This window comes from Mastigoproctus giganteus, chromosome 2, assembly GCF_048544385.1.
Source record: "Mastigoproctus giganteus isolate SK-2022 chromosome 2, ASM4854438v1, whole genome shotgun sequence".
NCBI lineage: Eukaryota > Metazoa > Arthropoda > Arachnida > Uropygi > Thelyphonidae > Mastigoproctus > Mastigoproctus giganteus.
The window spans coordinates 191,538,289-191,557,298 of record NC_143576.1 but is presented as its reverse complement, the minus strand read 5'-3'; the positions used below and the strand labels follow the sequence as shown (position 1 = coordinate 191,557,298).

Below are 19,010 nucleotides of genomic sequence, written 5' to 3'. Positions count from 1 at the left end.
GTTTCTGCTGCTCAGAGTCTACTATTAGCATGGTGCAAAAGGAAATGAGTTTTTAGACCCCAATATCTTTTTCCAGCTATCAACTGTCCTACTGTGATATACTTGGCACAATATAAATCAAAGTTGTTAGTGATACACAGTCATCAGGAAATCTGCTGTTACACCCCAAATAACAGAGGACAAGCCACAATATCCTGCAAGAAAGAAGCCTGGACTGCTTGGTGTTGTATTCAGAGGTGAGCAGCTCAACTATCAATAACTACTGTGTTAACACACATCATGAGTACCAGCAACAGTGAATCAGTTTGCCCTTCATTGTTGTTGTTGTTATTTGGTTTTTAGGAGCATTAGCAACTAAGGCCATATTGCTCCGGGAATATGAGGTGGCCATTCCCTGACCTTTCCGCATCCTCCGTATTTGGTGGTGACGGGCTCGAACCCCAGTCTAATCAAGAAGCGTGTGCTACGCACTGCTGCTCCTTCCCACCTGGCTACGGAGGCACCCCTTCATTATGTGAGTATAGTTACTTTTCCACCACTGTGGTGGTAATCATATTTAAAAGGCTATTAAATGTAATTTCATGAAGTACAGTGAGCTAATATTATTTTCTTTTGCAATTTTTATCCAATTCATGGAATGACCACCTTACTTTCTGCAATAAAATTCATTTTTATGTATTTTAAAGTTGTCACTGGTAACCTAAGTAACCAGTGACTCCCAGAAATGGTCCAATATATAATTGCTAAATATTAATTTCATGTGTGACCTCTTCTTGTGTACATTTTAATTTTTGAGCAGTGAAAGCTGGGTGAATATGAAAATCGTGATAATGCAACTCTCCACCTATATTTTCAAAAAAAAATACATATATTGTAAATGTTTATTCATATTTTTCATAATTATAAAAGAACAATTATGTGTGTATTATCTATCACTCTTTCTGTATTCCAAAAAAATTATATTTTAAACATTTATTCACATTTGTCATAATCACATATTTATTACTTTTTCACACTTTTTAAGGTATGATTATGGTATCAAAAACAGCTGCTGACTGTTGGAATATTTAAAATTTTTATTATAATTTTTAAGATTAAAATTAATAACAAGCAGGTTTCTGCATATTTTTGTAAGCTCTTACCTATTCCATTCTACAGCTAAGTGAAGAGGATTCACTACTTGTAAATCTTCTTTCAGGTAAGATGAAGCAGATGGCAACTGACATGACTGAATTAACTGTTGGAGGTCCATCCTCTCCAATAATAGTTTAAGGCAACTGAAAAATATTTTAAATTATGAGGGTAACTCAAAACCTGAGAGACAATTTTCTGTATTTTTAAACTGAAATAGATTATGAGAAGGGGATGAATTCTGAATTCCATTCTGTTATTTTCCTGGAAACACTCCCATTCTACACAAGGAACAATTGACAAAACTATTTTAGATATTCTATCATATATCAAAATTTCAATTGCTCCATGAACACAAACTTAAGCCATTTTATATCAACACTATCTTCTAATGCAGAAATTCAGTAAAAATCAATATTCAACAACAAAAAAAAAAATAACTGGAGAGATGCATTTCCTTTGCTAGATAATTCACAATCTAAAAAGCAATCATGATAAGTTTTATAATGCTAGATTTGTTTGCTATCTTGCTGAAAAGCTTAAAACAAAGTGACTTGTGAATACAAACAAAGCAGCACAGTTCAGTCAACCTACTTTGTGTTTCTCCAAAGGAAAACCTAAGAGGGCACTGTCAAGGGCATAAATTTAAGAATTGGTATTAACACTTCAATTGAACAACCGGACACACTGGCTGTCCTGTATATATGGGGAGTGATGAACTGTAACAGAAATAATATGGCATTCACAGGGTCAAGTATAACCAAACTAGCACAACACAATGCTATTCCGTTTCTTATTGTGGAGGACAATCTCTCCAGCAGACATTCACTGGTATATGGCTAAAATAAAAAAAAATAAAAATAACAAAAAGTGTATAAAAAGACAAATCTTTACCATGAAGAAAGAGCAAGCTCACACAGTCATCAGAGAGGAAATTTTTTTCTTTGCAGATAACATCATCAGGACAGATTGGTATATGACAGTTAATGATGTGACAGATTTGCCTACACCATATCCATTACGAATTGAAGCACAAGAAAGGCCTGTATAAAAGTTCTGTATCCAGGTTCCACATCAACGAACAGAAATGGTGCAAATGGCACTATCTAGAGCACCTAATGTGACATGAAGAAGAAGGAAATTGTAAAAGTCTCTTCTACGTATATTATTATTAGCCATATGATGCAAGGAAGCCTGAGGCTTATACTGCACCAGCCAAAAAAAAAATTCCTGAGTTACCCTGAGAGAGAGAGAGAGAGTCAAAAGTAGAAAGAAATCACTAAGAAAGAGAAGAATGATGATATCCAGCTCAGGACCCTGGGTGTCCCAAACCCATACTCACCAGATGTGAGCCCCATATTATATATTAATTGTTTAGATAGCTGTTCCAGAGATTGAATCATATTATATATATATATATCATGAAACATATGGCCTTAGTAAGTGTAGTAGTCTGAATTCATACACACTGTTATTGCCTATACTACAACATATCATGTATTTTCAAACTGATTTTCATTGTAGAAATGTATGATCATTTCGAGGGCTTATCCATTAACTACAAAATTGCATTTTTGTGTTCAGACAAGTTTAACTTTATACAAATAACAATACATATCATGTCAAAGAAATGTATTTCTCTAGTAATTTACAAGTTAGCTTGGGCTTATAAGCATGTTTCTGGTAAACCAAGAAAATGTCAAATGACTTTTTCTTGGTTAATTACAACAACATCTACTACAAAATGATTTTGTAGTTAACGTTGTCTGACACTAAACCCTCAATTTCATAATAGAATTTACCTGGTATGGTATGCTTAAATTCTGGAACTAAATTGTATGAAAACATGTATTTAAAACTGCTTTGTTTTGCAAAAAAATGAATTTCTGAGCTTGCTACATAATGTGTGTCTGATAATGTACTACATTTAGCTAAGAAATAAAATGCAGCTAACTAGAAGAATCATTACATATGTAACCACCATGATATAATTCTGAAAGTTTCACAGCAACTTAAAGAGCAGTTGACAACTGTTGCTAGAAACATTAGAGAGGTGTTCAAAACAAAAAAATAAAGAAAAGAAAAGAAAGAAAGATATAGAGAATTCACTGTAAAGTGGCTGTGGGAGCTTAGTCAAAATAAGTTAAAGCCTTAATTTGTAGTTACAACTTTGTTAAAGGAGTTAGTATTAGCAATGGCCACATGGTGCAAGGAAGCCTATGGCTTATGCTGCACTAGCCAAAAGAAAAAATAATAATAATAATAATAATAATAATAAAATAAAATAACAAAAAAAAATAATAATAATAAGAAGAAAATTTTAAAAATAATAATAATTAATAAGAGAAAAGGCAATCTAAGCGTTTCTCTCTTCCCGTAGGTAATTATCCAGCTGAACTCTGAATTTCCCCAAACTGTCAGCCTCTACCACCCATGAACTTATTCCAGTACTGTAATTTAAAACTCGCTGGCTAAAATAAAACTTCCTGCAATCGAGTCTAAACATCTCCCCCCCCCCAGGTAACTTAAAATTATGGCCCCTTGTTCTAGAATCATTTATAACCATGAAAATTTCATTCTCATTCATTTTGCTTATGTCTCTCAGAGCATTAAAAACATCAATCAAGTCTCCTCTAACCATATCTGACCATATCATAACACCCAAGTCCCTTTCCTCCACTACTGGCTTTAATTCAAATCTGCCAAGTGTACAAGTTATTTTGGGGTTATTGTTGCCCAGGTGCAATGCCTTACACTTTGCCGGATTAAAGCATAGCTGTCATTTTTCTGACCATCCCTGAAATCTATCTAGGTCACTCTGAAGAAGCTCTGCTTAGCAGTGATCATTAACTACTCTACCAATCTTTACATAATCTGCAAATTTAGACATTGTGCCCTATATCCCTTCATCGATGTCATTTATGAAAATCAAAAACAACAGTGGTCCTAATACTGATCCTAGGGGAACCCCACTTCTTACATCAACCCAATCTGAGAAATAATCTGCCCTGAAGCCATCCAGCTATCCATCTAAGGATTTTCCCTATGATTCCAACCTGTTCCAGCTTATAAAGTAACCGCTCATGCGGGACTGAGTCAAATGCTTTGCTGAAGTCCAAATAAACAATGTCGAAATTATTCCCCAAGTCCAGCTCTTAAGTGATCTTGTCAAAATAGCTAACCAGATTAATTAAACATGTTTTTCCCTTTACAAAACCATGCTGAGTATCCTTCAGAATTCCATTTCAATCTAAATAAAGCTGAATTCCACCCTTGATCATTGTCTCCACGATTTTTCCCTACTACTGAAGTTAGACTAGTAATTTTCCACTTCACTCTTAGAACTGCCCTTGTGTAGTGGAGACACATTGGCACTTTTCCAATCCAATGGAATCACTCCCGAGTCCAGTGATGCTCTCATAATTAGCCTCAATGGTTCAATGCACTCAACTTGCCACCTCCCTTAAGATTATAGGGTATATGCCATCAACCCCAGGAGCCTTACTGGCCTGTAGGCTCGAAAGTTTTTTCATTAAATAAACATGTGAAATTTCAATATCATTAATTACATTTTTTTTCAACTTCACTCCCATAATTTCTCATTGATGTAAAGAGTTTTTCTTCTGTAAATATCGATGCAAAGTAACTGTTGAGTTCATCTGCAACTGCAGCTGGGGTATCTAATGTTATCCCATGTCCATTACATAAGGATCCAATATGGTTTGTCCTTCTCTTCTTTGCATTTATATATGTGAAGAATTCCTTATCTCTTTGCCAACCTAACCTTTTCTGTGGCACTATTACAGATCAATTTGTAGCTGTTATAGGCTTCAGTACTTTTTATTGCTCCTGTAACTTTTCCATGCCGTCTTTTTCAGCCCAAGTAATCTGCAACTTCATTATTCATCCAACTTGGAATCCTCCTCGTGGAGTATTTTTTTTAATGGTTCCATTAAAACCATTAAAAGTTTAAACCCATTTTTTTAATAGTTTCCTAATTCAGAGCAACTGGTTATTGTGATTTTTTGCAGAATCTCAATGGATATCTCTATTTATTTTGCGAGAATTTTTTTTTTTTTTTAAGACTGATTCAGTTTAGTTGGATAGCATTTGACTTTATAACTAAAATTGGTCATAGCACTAAAAGGAACTGCATCCTGCAATTCAAGAGAATATCTTCAAGCTCTGGAACTATAAGATAAAAAAGAATTGCTCTTCACTTACACTAAAAAAAATAAAGGCAATTTTTTTCTAAATTGATCTATAGCCAACCAAAAATATTCTTAAAAGATGAGATGCCATAACAGCCTGTTTCAGGACTAACTGGTTTCATTAGGAAGTGGTCTCTGACAGCATGCAGGCAAAGCAGTTGCTAAAAAATTTGCTCAATGTGAGCTGCAATGTGATACACAAAATCAGTTTTAAAAGTTGTAATATAACTAAAACTAGATGTTACCCAGGGCTAATCAATAAAAAGGAAAGTTTATATTACTGCGAGAATTAAGACCATTGCATTATCCATGTAGTTTAAATCATGCTGGCTGCAAAAACAGATGAAAGGACAAGATAGTCATCATAAATGTTTACAGATATAAGTTCAGTTGTTTGTGCTTATTATTTATTGAAATATGCTCCTTTAAAGCTAATCAACCACTTGACATACCTTTCTAAAATCCATCATGTTTTAAAACTCAACACCTCTTGATCCCCAAAGGTTCCAAATTTTAAAGAATTTATAGTACATACAGAATGTCATGTTCATATTAGAACAAAAAAAAAAAAAAAAAAAAAAATGAATTCATCTCAACTTAGAAAAAACATTCTGATATTTTAAAATTGTTTTTTTTTATGATATGGTACTTTTCTTTCTGTTGAAAATAAGCACTTGGCAACTTGACCACTTTATTGCTTGAAGTACATTATTAATTAAATGCTAATGTACTTTAAGCAATGGACTACTCTTCATAACACTAAACTTTAGCTTCAAAAATTTTGAGACTGGCAAATCCATTAACAGTTCTCTTAAACTGTAAATCTATGGAAATGCTACCTGAAGATCAGAATTACATTTCTCTGATACTGGTATGATAAGAAATCAGATATAAATAGAATGTTAAGCACATATACAGAAATATAAAGATCGCTTGATCATATTAGAAGAAAGAAAGAAACAAACAAACCTCATAAATCAGAGCAAGACTTTGATATTTTAAAACTGGATTTTTCTATTTGATATCATGGGTTTTTTTTTTTTTTTTTTGAAAATAAACATTCATTCTAATTTATCTTGGCAAGATTCTAATTTTCCTCTTCAGAGAATGACTGCAGTTTGTTCACTTTGGGATTTTCTATAAATTTAAATATATGGATGAAAAAAGAGGAAGAAAATAATGAAGAATTGAGACACAGATGGAGGTTTCCAAGTTACTACTCCTTCTTCAAAAACTAAGCAAGGGTTCCCATTGGTCAATTAATCTTTTCAATTGGTCAATTAATCTTTTCAATTGGTCAATTAATTTTCAAAAGTTTCCTTGTGCATATATGTTTTAGTATTTTTGGACTCTGTTATGAAGATAATGAAACTTCTGATTGCCATTCTTGCCTTTTAGTACTTTTCTCCACGAAAAATTATGTTCAATTTGTTGGAGGTAAATTTTATTCTCCAATAAATTGTGCAAGAATTTCATCAAATTTTACTTGTAAACTTGTTGCATTTTTTCTGCAGCTAAACAAATTATTTGACAAACACAGCCCATAATGGCAAGTACCTTTATTTATTATTATTATTTTTTAATACTAATGCAACAATTCTACATCCATTGCACAACTTCATCAGTTATATCAGATGTCCTTTCATTCAAAATCAGTTGATATTTTTGTCCTGTAAGAATCAACCTTTTTTCTATTTCCAATTTATCCTTCTGTCACTTGCTAAACCAAATTTACTCACAGCTTGGCATCTGTCAGACACTTTCATTTTAATTATAAAAAATTTATTTTTAGCTTTTTTATTGAATTGAAAACAGTGTTTTATTAATTTTTATTTTACAAAATCCGATTACAAAGTACCAAACAAAAATAAACAACAGAAACCATCAATAATAATAAAGAATGTTCATTATTATGGTATTAGAAATTACAAGATCCCTCAGTTCTCAAACTGAAACACAGATATTCACATAGCATCTGCAGAGCTGGCCTGAGGCATGGGAAACTGGGGCAATCGCCTAGGGTCCCATGCTTGCTGGGCCCTCCACTTGCACAATACACAATACAAAATGGTTAATGAAGTAATTATTATAAATTATATGGTTTGCACAAAATCAACAAGAAATGAAAGAATTGTTCTTGCTTGATGTGGCGGTCTCTGATTGGTCGATATGTTGGCTATGTGGTAATTGCTAATTGGTGCTTACTGACACGTGACCAATGCCCTGATTGGTCTATACTTGTCATGTGTCAGCTCAGCTGATGGTGTCTTTTGAAGAATATTTTGTGTCTTAAGTGACTCCTTCAAAGTGGCTTAAGTTTTTGCACTTAGTTTACTAAATACCTGTCTTTCGTTATTTATTCATAGTACTTATTTAAATTTTCTCTTGTACCAGTCTGGCTCCTCTTATGATGGTTGCCTTATTCCACCTATATTCCATATATAGACTGTCATAATTTGGTGGCACCTCCATAGCCAAGTGGGCAGAAGCAGCAGCGCGTAGCACATGCTTCTTGATTAGACCGGGGTTCGAGCCTGTGACCACCAAATACGGAGGATGCGGAAAGGTCAAGGAATGACCACCGCATATCCCCAGAGCAATATGGCCTTAGTTGCTAATGCTCCTAAAAATCAAATAACAACAATAACATAATTTGGTAAGTTAAAGTGTTAATTTTATGTTTATGTTTAATAAATTATTTAATCTGTGAACGATTATACCACAAGTGTGACGATCAAAAATGCATTTGCACAAGATTTGATAATATTATTGCATATGTTATATGAAAATTGAAAAAACGTTTTTTGCATTTACAGTAAAATGGGCAAGCGAGATAGAGACCAGAATTGTAAATATCCTAGTGGATCTGAAAAAAGAAAAAAAATTGGCAAAGAAACAAGAAGCATCTAAATTGCAAAATGTAATATTTAAATTTGTTACTGTATCAAATTTGGAAACACCGAGCAATGACGAAAAGCTCAGTGTCGAGACTATGCCAACGACATAGCAGTTACTAGTGAAGAAGAAATAGAAGATCAAGAAATAAAATGAACACATGAAAGAAAAAAAAATAGGAGATGAAGAAATAAAAGAACACAAGAGAAAAAGAAATAGGAAATCAAGAAATAAAAGAACACATGGGAGGAGAAGAAATAGGAGGTCAAGAAATAAAAGAATGTAAAAGTAAAAATGAAGCTTCTGAAGCTCATTCCTGGTGTTGATGAAAATCCAGCAACTTGGCCAAAATATATAATATCTGACCAAATGAGAACATTAATAATTAAAAAAGGACCAGTTCAAATAAAATCTGATAATTTTCCACAAAATAGCAATGGAAGATGCTTTTCCAAGTCTATTATACAAAGCAGTTACCAAATAGTGAAATTCAACGACAGTGGTTATTATACTCATCAAGTTCGGACAGCATATGGTGTTGTGCCTGTAAACTCTTTTCCTATTCAGAAGTCACTTTTTGTAGCAAAGGATTTAATGACTGGTCTCACTTAAATCCACGAATTCCAGAACATGAATGGTCACCAGTTCATCGCAAATAAGAAAACCCTAAAGCAATATACACTCCCTGTGCATGTCACAATATAAACCTTGTTTTGTGTGATATTACCAAATCTTCCAAGATAATACAATGAATATATACTTTATTTTCATCATCGACATCTCATTGGGATCTAGTGAAAAAACATGTAGCACAGTATATACCAAAACCTTTGTCAGACACTAGATGTGAGTGTCATATGAATAGCGTTAAAGATATACGGCTTCAACTGGTATAATTTTTTTTCAGCATTGAATGAAATTCTAGAAAAAGTTTCTGACGATGATCTAAAAGTAGAAATCAGGAGCATTGGGAAACATATGCATGAATTTTAATTTATTTTAAGTCTTGTAATTTGGTATGAATTAAAAAAGTTAATTTTGTTAGTAAATTGTTGCAAAGTTCAACAATGCATGTAGATATAGCAGCGAGGCATTTGGAAGAGTTAATTAATTTCTTTCAAAAGTATAGGGAAAATGGATACGTCTCTTGTTTAGCAACAGCTAAACAGTTATGTGAGGAACAGAAGGAACTGTTTTCCATGTATTTTCCAAAATATTACTCTTGCAGTTTATTCTATATTCCATAGATTTGATAATAGAGAGCTATTAAGTGCTCGATAATTCCTATATTCTATTATATTATGAATCAACAGGGATTATCTTTATTTTAGATATAGAAAGCTTCTTTTCCAACCAACTCTCCTAGTCCAACTCGCTAATAATTCTTGGGGAAGGCGATATCAATTTTGTAAAACATGTGGGACATCTTTCCCACTGTCAGAACCATAGTGTTCAGACCATACAGTCTCAACAATGAGCGCTCAAGACTTCTGTCTTCAAACACCATACCTCTGGCAGCAAGGAAGCCATTACGTGGATTGACATAAAATTAGATTTTTGAAGGTCTAAACCGCTTCATAAATATGGACCGATTATTTCTTTTGGTCCTGTAGCTTGACTTTAGAGTTAAATTTAGGGGTCTAAAAAAGTTTAATGGATATGCGGGGGTTATTCTCTACATTCCTTAAGTCGGACTAGAACTTTTCGGGGCGTCATGTTCACAGGAATAGAGCAACTCACAATTAATCCGAAACTTTTGTCTTGTGTTGTAGTGTTTGTTCTTCACGCATGCGTATAAGTGACCAATCATCGGACAATAGGAATGGTCTATGGATATTGATCGAAGTTTCATGTAGTTTCATCTCTAAGGTTTCCGCAATAAGTAGTTTGTAGTAGCTGTGTTGAATATTTATAATTTTTGTTTCATTAAAGCTGAATGAATGTCGTTCATTTATTGCATGGAACGAAAGTTCCGATGCATTTGAACAACCTGCCCGCACAGAAGCTTTGTGTTGTTTTGCTCGAAGCTGTGCCACTCCCATGGTAGAGCCTACATAAACAGCGTCACAATTTTTGCATGGGATGCTGTATACTAGGTCATGCTGTGATTGGAATGTGTTGTTTGAAGGTCGATTTCTGAAGAATGTGTTTAATTTATTCATGGGTTTTGCTATGATTTTCATGTCGGTTCCCTTGCATATTTGGTTAAGTTTATTGTACCAGTACTCGACATATGGAATGGTGATGAAATGTATTTTGGTGTTGGCAGATTTTTGTGCAGTGTTTGTTGTGAGGTTGTTGTTATTTATTTTATCACGGGCTATTGTTTTAACTTTGTTTATATAGGTTAGCGGGTAACCCTTTTTGAGAATCTTCTAGTTAATTAATTTATTTCAGTGGTTAGAGAAATCTGGGTGGAAGAATATTTAAAGGCGTTAAGAAATTGATTCAGCATGACCAATTTTTTGTATGGTTGGGGATGATAACTGTGGAAATGCAAAAGCATCCCCTTATTAGTGGGTTTTCTATATATGCTGAAATTTAGTTTTTGGTCTAATCTGTGTACGGTAAAATTAGGGAAATTAATGGAGTGGGTTTCTGCTTCAATTTCTAATTCAAATTTTAATCTCTGATAGATGTTATTAAAAACCTGTAGAATATTGTTTATGGTCAAATGATCTGTAATAATTAGGATGTCATCCAGATATCTTCCGTAATATGTGATCTGTGGTATAAATGGATCTTTTCTAATTTGTCTAAGTATAGTTCAGCAATGAGTCCACTGATGTTTAGAGCCATTTGGAGGCCAAAAATCTGTCTGTATATTTTTTCTTGAAAGAGAATGTAATTAGCATTTACTAATAGTTTTGTTAGTTTGAATATTCTGTCTTTGGGGAGTCTGGTGTTATTAATTTTTATATTACCATCGTTTAAGTAGGCCCAGACTATGTCTAAGGCCTAAGGTACATTTACGTTAGTGTATAGTGAAGTCACATCCAGCGAATATAACTTCATATCCTCCTTGATATGGAGATCTTTGAGGTTCATGAATAAAGCATCGTAGTTTTTTATGTTATATGTTAGGAGTTCTCGGAGTGGTTTTAGAATTGGGTAGATGAACATGGCTAAGAAAGCAAAAGCTGAATTCTTATATGACACGATTGGACTTATTGGGTATCCTGTTTTGTGTAATTTTACTTGGCCGAATAAGGTTGGAATATTGTATGTGCGGGCTTTAATTTGTTTAAGTTGAGCCATAGTGATGTGGTCATCTTTCCTATAGGTGGTGAGCATTTTGTTATATTTGTTAACTAAGCTGTTGAACTCTGATGATGCAACCTCTTCGTATGTCGTTGTGTCTGAAATGGTGGTGTATAATTTATTTATATAGTCTCCTTTATTGAGAATAACTACTGTATTGCCTTGTCGGCCTTTTGAATAATGATATCTTGGTTTTGTCTAAGTGTGTGTAAAGCTTTAGCTTCTTCTCTATGTCGTTTTGATATTGAGGGGATAGTTTGGTTTATGATTCGATTAGTCTGTTGGATTAATACGTTTTTTGAGGCAAATCTCTAAGAGCGAACTCAAGATCAACAATCATTTGTTTCTTGGGGGGGGGGGGAATCAGCGGTAAATTATAATTTAAACCTTTATTTAATAGGGCTATTTGCTGAGAAGTTAGCGTAACAGATAAGTTCTTTACATTATCTGATGGATTTGGGTTGTTATGCAAACCAGTATTTAAATAGACCCAGAAGTCATTAATATGTGGTAGATTTCTATTGAGAAAGGTGTGAGAATTTTTATCTGCGTTTTTGGTGTTTCGGTATGCACTCTGATTCTCAAAACGATTGTGTAACGAATGATGACCTCTGTTGTGTGGAAAACCCCTAAGGGCTTGTAATTTTAGGTATGTCTATTCTCTAATGTGGTGGATTGGGCATCGATTTTTAATTGAATGGCTTGCTTTAGAGTATTCCAATCAATACTGTTTAGGTGTTTTCTAAAAATATTGCGATATCGTTGAATCTGTTTAAAATATATATTTTTTACATTAAATCGAGATTTTAAAGCTAGTTTTACTATGTTGCTTGACGTGGTAAGAACAAATTTTTGTATTCCTTGGATTTTCAAACCTAGCCGAAATTTTTAATACCGAAATGTGCTAAATTTCAGTATTAAATTTTCAGAAAGACATTGTTTTAAAAACTGGATATGATATTTTTGGGCCACATATTTCAATGTAATTCTAGTATAGTCTTGTTTTAACCCTGTTAACCATTCAGCCATAGTATTGTATATTAATGTATAACTTGAGTGGTCAATTAAGTCAGTATACACGTATGCGTGAAGTATAGTTCTAAAAGGGGCAATAAAATTTTGAATTTTGAGCCCCCCCCCCAATATCCATTAAACTTTTTTAGACCCCTAAATTTAACTCTAAAGTCAAGCTACAGGACCAAAAGAAATAATCGGTCCATATTTATTAAGCAGTTTAGACCTTCAAAAATCTAATTTTATGTCAATCCACATAATGGTTTCCTTGCTGCCAGAGGTATGGTGTTTGAAGACAGAAGTCTTGAGCGCTCATTGTTGAGACTGTACGGTCTGAACACTATGGTTCTGACAGTGGGGAAGATGTCCCACATGTTTTGCAAAATTGATATTGCCTTCCCCAAGAATTATTAGCGAGTTGGACTAGGAGAGTTGGTTGGAAAAGAAGCTTCATATATCTAAAATAAAGGTAATCCCTGTTGATTCATAATTCTATATTCCAATAAAGATTTATTTATTTATACAGTAAAATCTCAATAATACAAACTTGGTTTATACAAAGTACTCATTTATATGAAGTACATACCATTCCCCTGCAAAAGGATAGGCTTTTCTATGAAAATATATTTGTTTATTACAAAATTCGTTTAACATCTATTACAAAGTTCGTTTTCACCCTGCAAGAAATATATATTATTATTTTGTATGTTTAATTCAAATCTTGGCACAGCTGTCCGATTACTGCCCCTATTATTGCCTCTAGCCACCTGGTTCCTTGCTTCCTGAAGGATGGCACTGATTTATTAGAAATTACTTTTGTGTAAACAAAACCAGTTTATGGTAGCTACAACTTAAGTGCACTCAGAAAAACATCTTTGTGAAAGATGAGCTGTTAAATTAACAAAAGAATAAAACCAGTTTTTCTAAGTTTCTAAGTTGTTTACATACACTCCCTTGCTCTCTACATGAGATTAAGGTCAGTTGCAATTGTTACGCCAGTTCAAAGAGTCTTTTGCTACAGTATAATCTATTTTTTGTGTCATTTTATCTGAGCTGATGTCTTTTTGGGAACTTGTGCCATTAAATTAATTTAATGTTTGTTTATATTAAATCTCATCTAGCAGTGTTATGGCAACAAAACATAAACAGATGGAATTAAGCCTGGAAATTAAATTGAAAATTATATACGAGGCTGCTAGGATGGATCAAAATAAACCGGACATTGCAAAGGAATATAACATCCCTTTACCTACTTTATCTACAATACTGAAAACAAAACAAAAAAAAAACTTCAAGAAGTGCGTGATACTAGAGCAGCGATAAAAAACAGGAAACAAATTTGCAGTGCAAAACACAAGAACATTGAAATAAAACTTTTTCAGTGGTACTAACAAATGCGTGCATCTAATTTTCCAATATCAAGGTCCGATTTTGCAAGAAAAGGCAAATTATCTAAGCTCAGAAACATAGATTTAGTGACTTCAAATTTAGTGACTTCAAAATGGATTGATTTAAAAACAGGAATAACTTGGTTTCGCAAAATGTTTGTGGTGAGTTTGGATTAGTCGACAAAGAAAAGGCTATAGACTGGTTGTGTTCTGCACAAACCATTCCTGAAAAATATGAGGCAAAGAATATTTTTAATCTTGACGAGACAGGTTTATTTTATAATCTGCTATTAAACAAAACATTTGCTGTTCAAGGAGAGTCTTGTCAGGGTGGAAAATTAAGTAAACAAAGACTCACTGTTCTGTTATGCTACAATTCAGATGGCAGTACAAAACTATGCCCACTTGTGATTGGTAAGTTTTCCAAGCCAAGATGTGTTAAAGAAGTTAACCAACTTCCCTGTGATTATGAGGCCAATAGAAGAGCTTGGCTTATGGTCAAAATATTTTATTCTTGGTTATCAAAAGTGCACAGAAGAATGGCTTCAGAAAAGAGGAACATTTTGATGATTCGAGATTTTTGTACATTCTGCTGAGACACTTAAGTTGACAAATATACAGTTGTTGTTTTTACCTCTCAATACCACCAGTTTTATGCAGCCATTAGATCAAGCAATTATTTATAACCTCAAAAGAGCATATAGAGCCCACATGATAAGATAGTTGATCCACAACATAGAAGGAAGGAACAATTTGCAGCCAAACTGGAATGTCTTGGATGCTATCCGTAATCTTGTTATTGCTTGGAACAGTATTGCATCAAGTGTAATAATCAAATGCTTCAGAAAGAGTGGCTTTGGAGAGAATATCATCGAAAAACATGATCCAGCAGATGAATGTGATAGCAACACTGAGGAATTTGAAGGAACATATGGATTTTATTGGCAAATTTAAAAGTTTGTGAAGGTGGATGATGAAGTTTCTACTACAGCAATGCCAACACCTGAAGAGCTGCTGAGCACCAAGCAAAACAATGATGTTTTTGTTACCAGAGACAGTGAAGGAACATACACACATTGCCATCTAAAAAAGATGCCCAAAATGCATGGAGCATAATAAAGAATGTGTTGGCCTGCAGTAATGTTGACAAAGAAACAACTATTGCATTTGATAATGTCTGTGCTGTAGTTAAAAATGGGCAAAAACTGTGCAAACAACATTAGATTCTTTCTTTAAATTAGATTAATTTATTAAAAAGTTAATAGTTTGTATGTCTCCTTTTATATTAAGATTGCAATTCTTTTTACTGTGATACAAAAATATTGTGCATATCAAAATATATTGCTTTTCTCTTAGTTTATCTTACAAATAGGTTCTTGAGGTTGTCACAGACATTCTCTCAGATATGCCAGACAAGCTGTACTTGCTACCTGGGAGTCTAAAACGCTGATGGAACTGATATTCGGGTGACACTCAAGTCAAGTGGACCCAATTTCGGCGAAGTCCGGACGGCCTGTGACAGCCAAATCCTCTGCTTGCACCTTCACGATGGTGGGACTGTTAGTAATCCTGGGTATAACCTCCATGCACAAGTACATGGTGGGTGACCACCCAGGTGTGAACCAACATAAGCTGGAGTTGAGGTGTGGCGCCCACACCACATGGAGGAACGCCCGCTGTTACCAGGCAGTACAAGGTGGTCGATGACTCTCATCAACCGGTGCAATACCACCACTTTGCTTACTGGAGGCTTGAAGTGGTGGAACCCATGTTTAGTCTCTAGAGCTAAGTTCCGGTCAATCCTTCCCTATCTCTTCCATCATGCAGTATGATTGATGACTTTTGAGGTTATGATGAACATCGTGGCGAGATCCAATATTCCTTACATTTCGAGGGTACAGCTCTAAAACGGTGTTCGCAGGCCGGCCGCTAGTTAGTACACCGGACCGAATCTATTGGTAACTCTCTAGGAGGTTTCCGGATCAGCTAGTGTATAATCTTGCTACCTCTACTCTGCCAGATAGTGACTGGAGAAAGTCCGAGTAGTGTGCCGAGGCCACGTATGTCAAGGATCTGGGTATATTCTTACCATGTGTACACCATATCCAAAAATTTCATTACTTCATACAGCATGTCCCACCCACTTTTTCTTACTGTTGAACACACCATGAATTGTCAAACTAATAGAGCAAGCTTATCTGCGAAAAGATCTAAACCTCCCAAGCACTTTCTAATTCATTTCACAAATATACGTGGTCTCAATTCTAATCTCAATGAGGTCCATTTCCACTTGCAGTCTGCCAAACCCCATGTACTTTTTCTGACAAAATCTCAATTATCGGTTGATTCAACTACTGCTCATCTCAGATGCCCAAATTATTCACTGTATGATTCCTTTCACCTCAAATTTGGTAATTGTGCATATGTCCGTTCTGATATTCGATGTCAGAGACTTGGCAATTTGGAATCTCCACTCTTTGATCTTCTCTGGCTTAAAATCTCTCTACCTGATTGTGTCAAATTCATCTGTTGTCTCTACCGTTCTCCCAACTCCACTAATCACTTGGAGCTCTTTGACTTCCTCTCTTTGCAACATGATTTTCTCCAGTCCAACTTTCCTAACAGTGAGGTAATTTTCCTTGGTGATTTTAATGTTTACAACTCCAGCTGGCTTCCGTTTTCTAGTCACACTGACCCAGCAGGTCGAGATGCTGAGGCTTTTGCAATTACTAATGACCTAGCACAGACTGTTCATTTTCCTACAGGAATACCGGACAATCCTAATCATACAGCCAATACGCTTGATCTTTTTCTCACAAACAACATGGTCGAAGTACTGCGTACTAAGTACACGGTCGAAGTAAGAGGTCCTTTAGGCACTTCAGATCACAACTTGGTGATTGTCTCTTCTCCAATGGAACCTTTATCTCATGGCTATTCCCAACCTCGTGTTATTTGGCATTACAAGAATGCAAAATTTAACCCCGGGGGCTCACATCTGGTGAGTATGGGCTTGGCAAACCCAGGGTCCTGAGCTGGATATCATCATTCTTCTCTTTCTTGGTGATGCCTTCTACTTTTCTCTCTCTCTCTCTCTCTCTCTCTCTCTCTCTCTCACACACACACACACACACACACACACACACACACACACACACACACACACACACACAGGGGGTTACTCGGGAATTTTTTTTTTTTTTTTTTTTGGCTGGTGCAGCATAAGCCTCAGGCTTCCTTGTACCATATGGCCAATAATAATAATAATAATAATAATAATAAAAAAATGGGATGACCTGTGGGCTTTTCTTCTTTTCCTTGGTCGGATTACTGTTTCAAAACTTCTGATGTCAACGTTTGCTCAGATCGTGTCAGTGAAATTATTCTTGCAGGAATGGAATCCTTTATCCCACACTCCACTTTAAAATCTCATCCTTTATCTAAACCTTGGTTTTCCAATAAATATGCTAAGGCTGTTCAAGAGAAGAATGTTGCATATCGTAATTGGCTTGTTTCTAATTCTTCAGTTTCATTTTCTGCCTACACCAAAGCTTGCAACAATTGTAAAGCAGTTATTAATCAGTCCAAACTAGAGTTTGAACAGGCTAAGAGTAGAAAACTTGCTTCTTGCTCTAATGGTAGCCGAGCATTCTGGTCTCTTGCCAAAGCTATTGGCTGCAACTTTTTCCCATCTCTGCTCCCACCTCTGTCCAAACCAGATGGTTCTGTTGTCACTTCAGCCAAGGATAAAGCTGACCTGCTAGCATCCCATTTTTCTTCCAACTCATATATTAATGATCTTGGTAAAACACCTCCCACCATTCCCAACACGCTCCATTCAATGCCTCCTGTGGTCTTCCGTCAAAAGGATATCAGAAGGATCTTGATGAATCTTGATGCAAAGAAAGCTCCAGGTCCTGATGGTATTTCTCCACTTGCTCTCAAAACATGTGCTCCTGAACTTACTCCTATTCTTTGCCACCTTTTTTCACTTTCTTATTCCAAGGTGTTTTTCCTTCTGCTTGGAAATTTGCTCATATCCAGCCAGTTCCTAAAAAGGGTGACAAATCCCTCCCATCCAATTATCGTCCCATTGCAATTACTTCTACTCTTTCTAAAATAATGGAGAAATCAATTAATTGCCAATTCTTAAACTACCTAGAAACCTTCCATCTGATCAACGATCGCCAGTATGGATTCCGTCAGTGTCGATCCACTGGTGATGTTCTGGCTTATGTTACCCATTTATGGACTAATTCAATGGAAAGGTTCGGTGAAACACAAGTAGTTGCTCTTGACATCTCAAAGGCTTTTGATCATGTTTGGCATAAAGGTCTTCTAAACAAGCTTCCATCTTATGGTTTGCCAACTGTTTTTAGTAATTGGTTATCCAGTTTTCTCTCTGATCGCTCACTGTGGGTGATGGTAGATGGCTCTCTGTCTTCTAACTTCTCCACTAATGCCGGTGTCCCCCAAGGTTCAGTTCTTTCCCCCACTCTTTTCCTCTTGTATATTAATGACCTTCTTCCATTGACTGGAAATCCTATCCATAGTTTTGCCGATGATAGCACATTGCATTCCACTTTCCATTTTGAGAAACCTTGTCCTGCTCAATCAGCTTCAACTTCTCGAAAATCTGCTACCAATTCCTTAAATGCCGATCTTCAGGTAATTCTCCAGTGGGGCAAAGACAACTTAGTTGATTTCAACCCTTCTAAAACTCAGTCTTGTCTTATATCTCGCAAAAAGAATTCTTCTGCTCCTATGCTTATCTTTAGTGACACTCCAATTTCTAGGCAAAATGATATATCTCTTTTGGGGATTACCCTGACTTCTAATCTCTCTTGGCACAAGCACATTACAAATATTGCTTCCTCTGCATCTAAAAAACTTGGTTTTCTCTTTCGCTCTCGGCGTTACTTTTCTTCCAAACAGCTGCTCACTCTGTATAAATCGCAAATTCGCCCTGCCATGGAATATTGTTCCCATATCTGGGGTGGTGCCCCCAAAACCTCTCTCTGGCTTCTTGATTCCATTCAGAAGAGGGCAGTTAGGTTAATTAATGATTCATCTCTAACAGAGTCTCTCCACTCGCTTTCTCATAGACGTA

The 19,010-nt window shown here is 35.3% G+C and overlaps 1 protein-coding gene across 1 annotated transcript in view; it reads right to left on the bottom strand.

Moving 5' to 3' along the window:
- LOC150089862 (ankyrin repeat and SOCS box protein 14-like) overlaps window positions 1-19,010 on the bottom strand; it is a 119,439-nt gene that overhangs the window by 40,102 nt on the left and 60,327 nt on the right. The window contains exon 6 of the mRNA XM_090368868.1: window positions 1,143-1,277. Coding sequence (XP_090224994.1) covers window positions 1,143-1,277 — 135 coding nt within the window. The remainder of the gene's footprint in view (window positions 1-1,142; window positions 1,278-19,010) is intronic.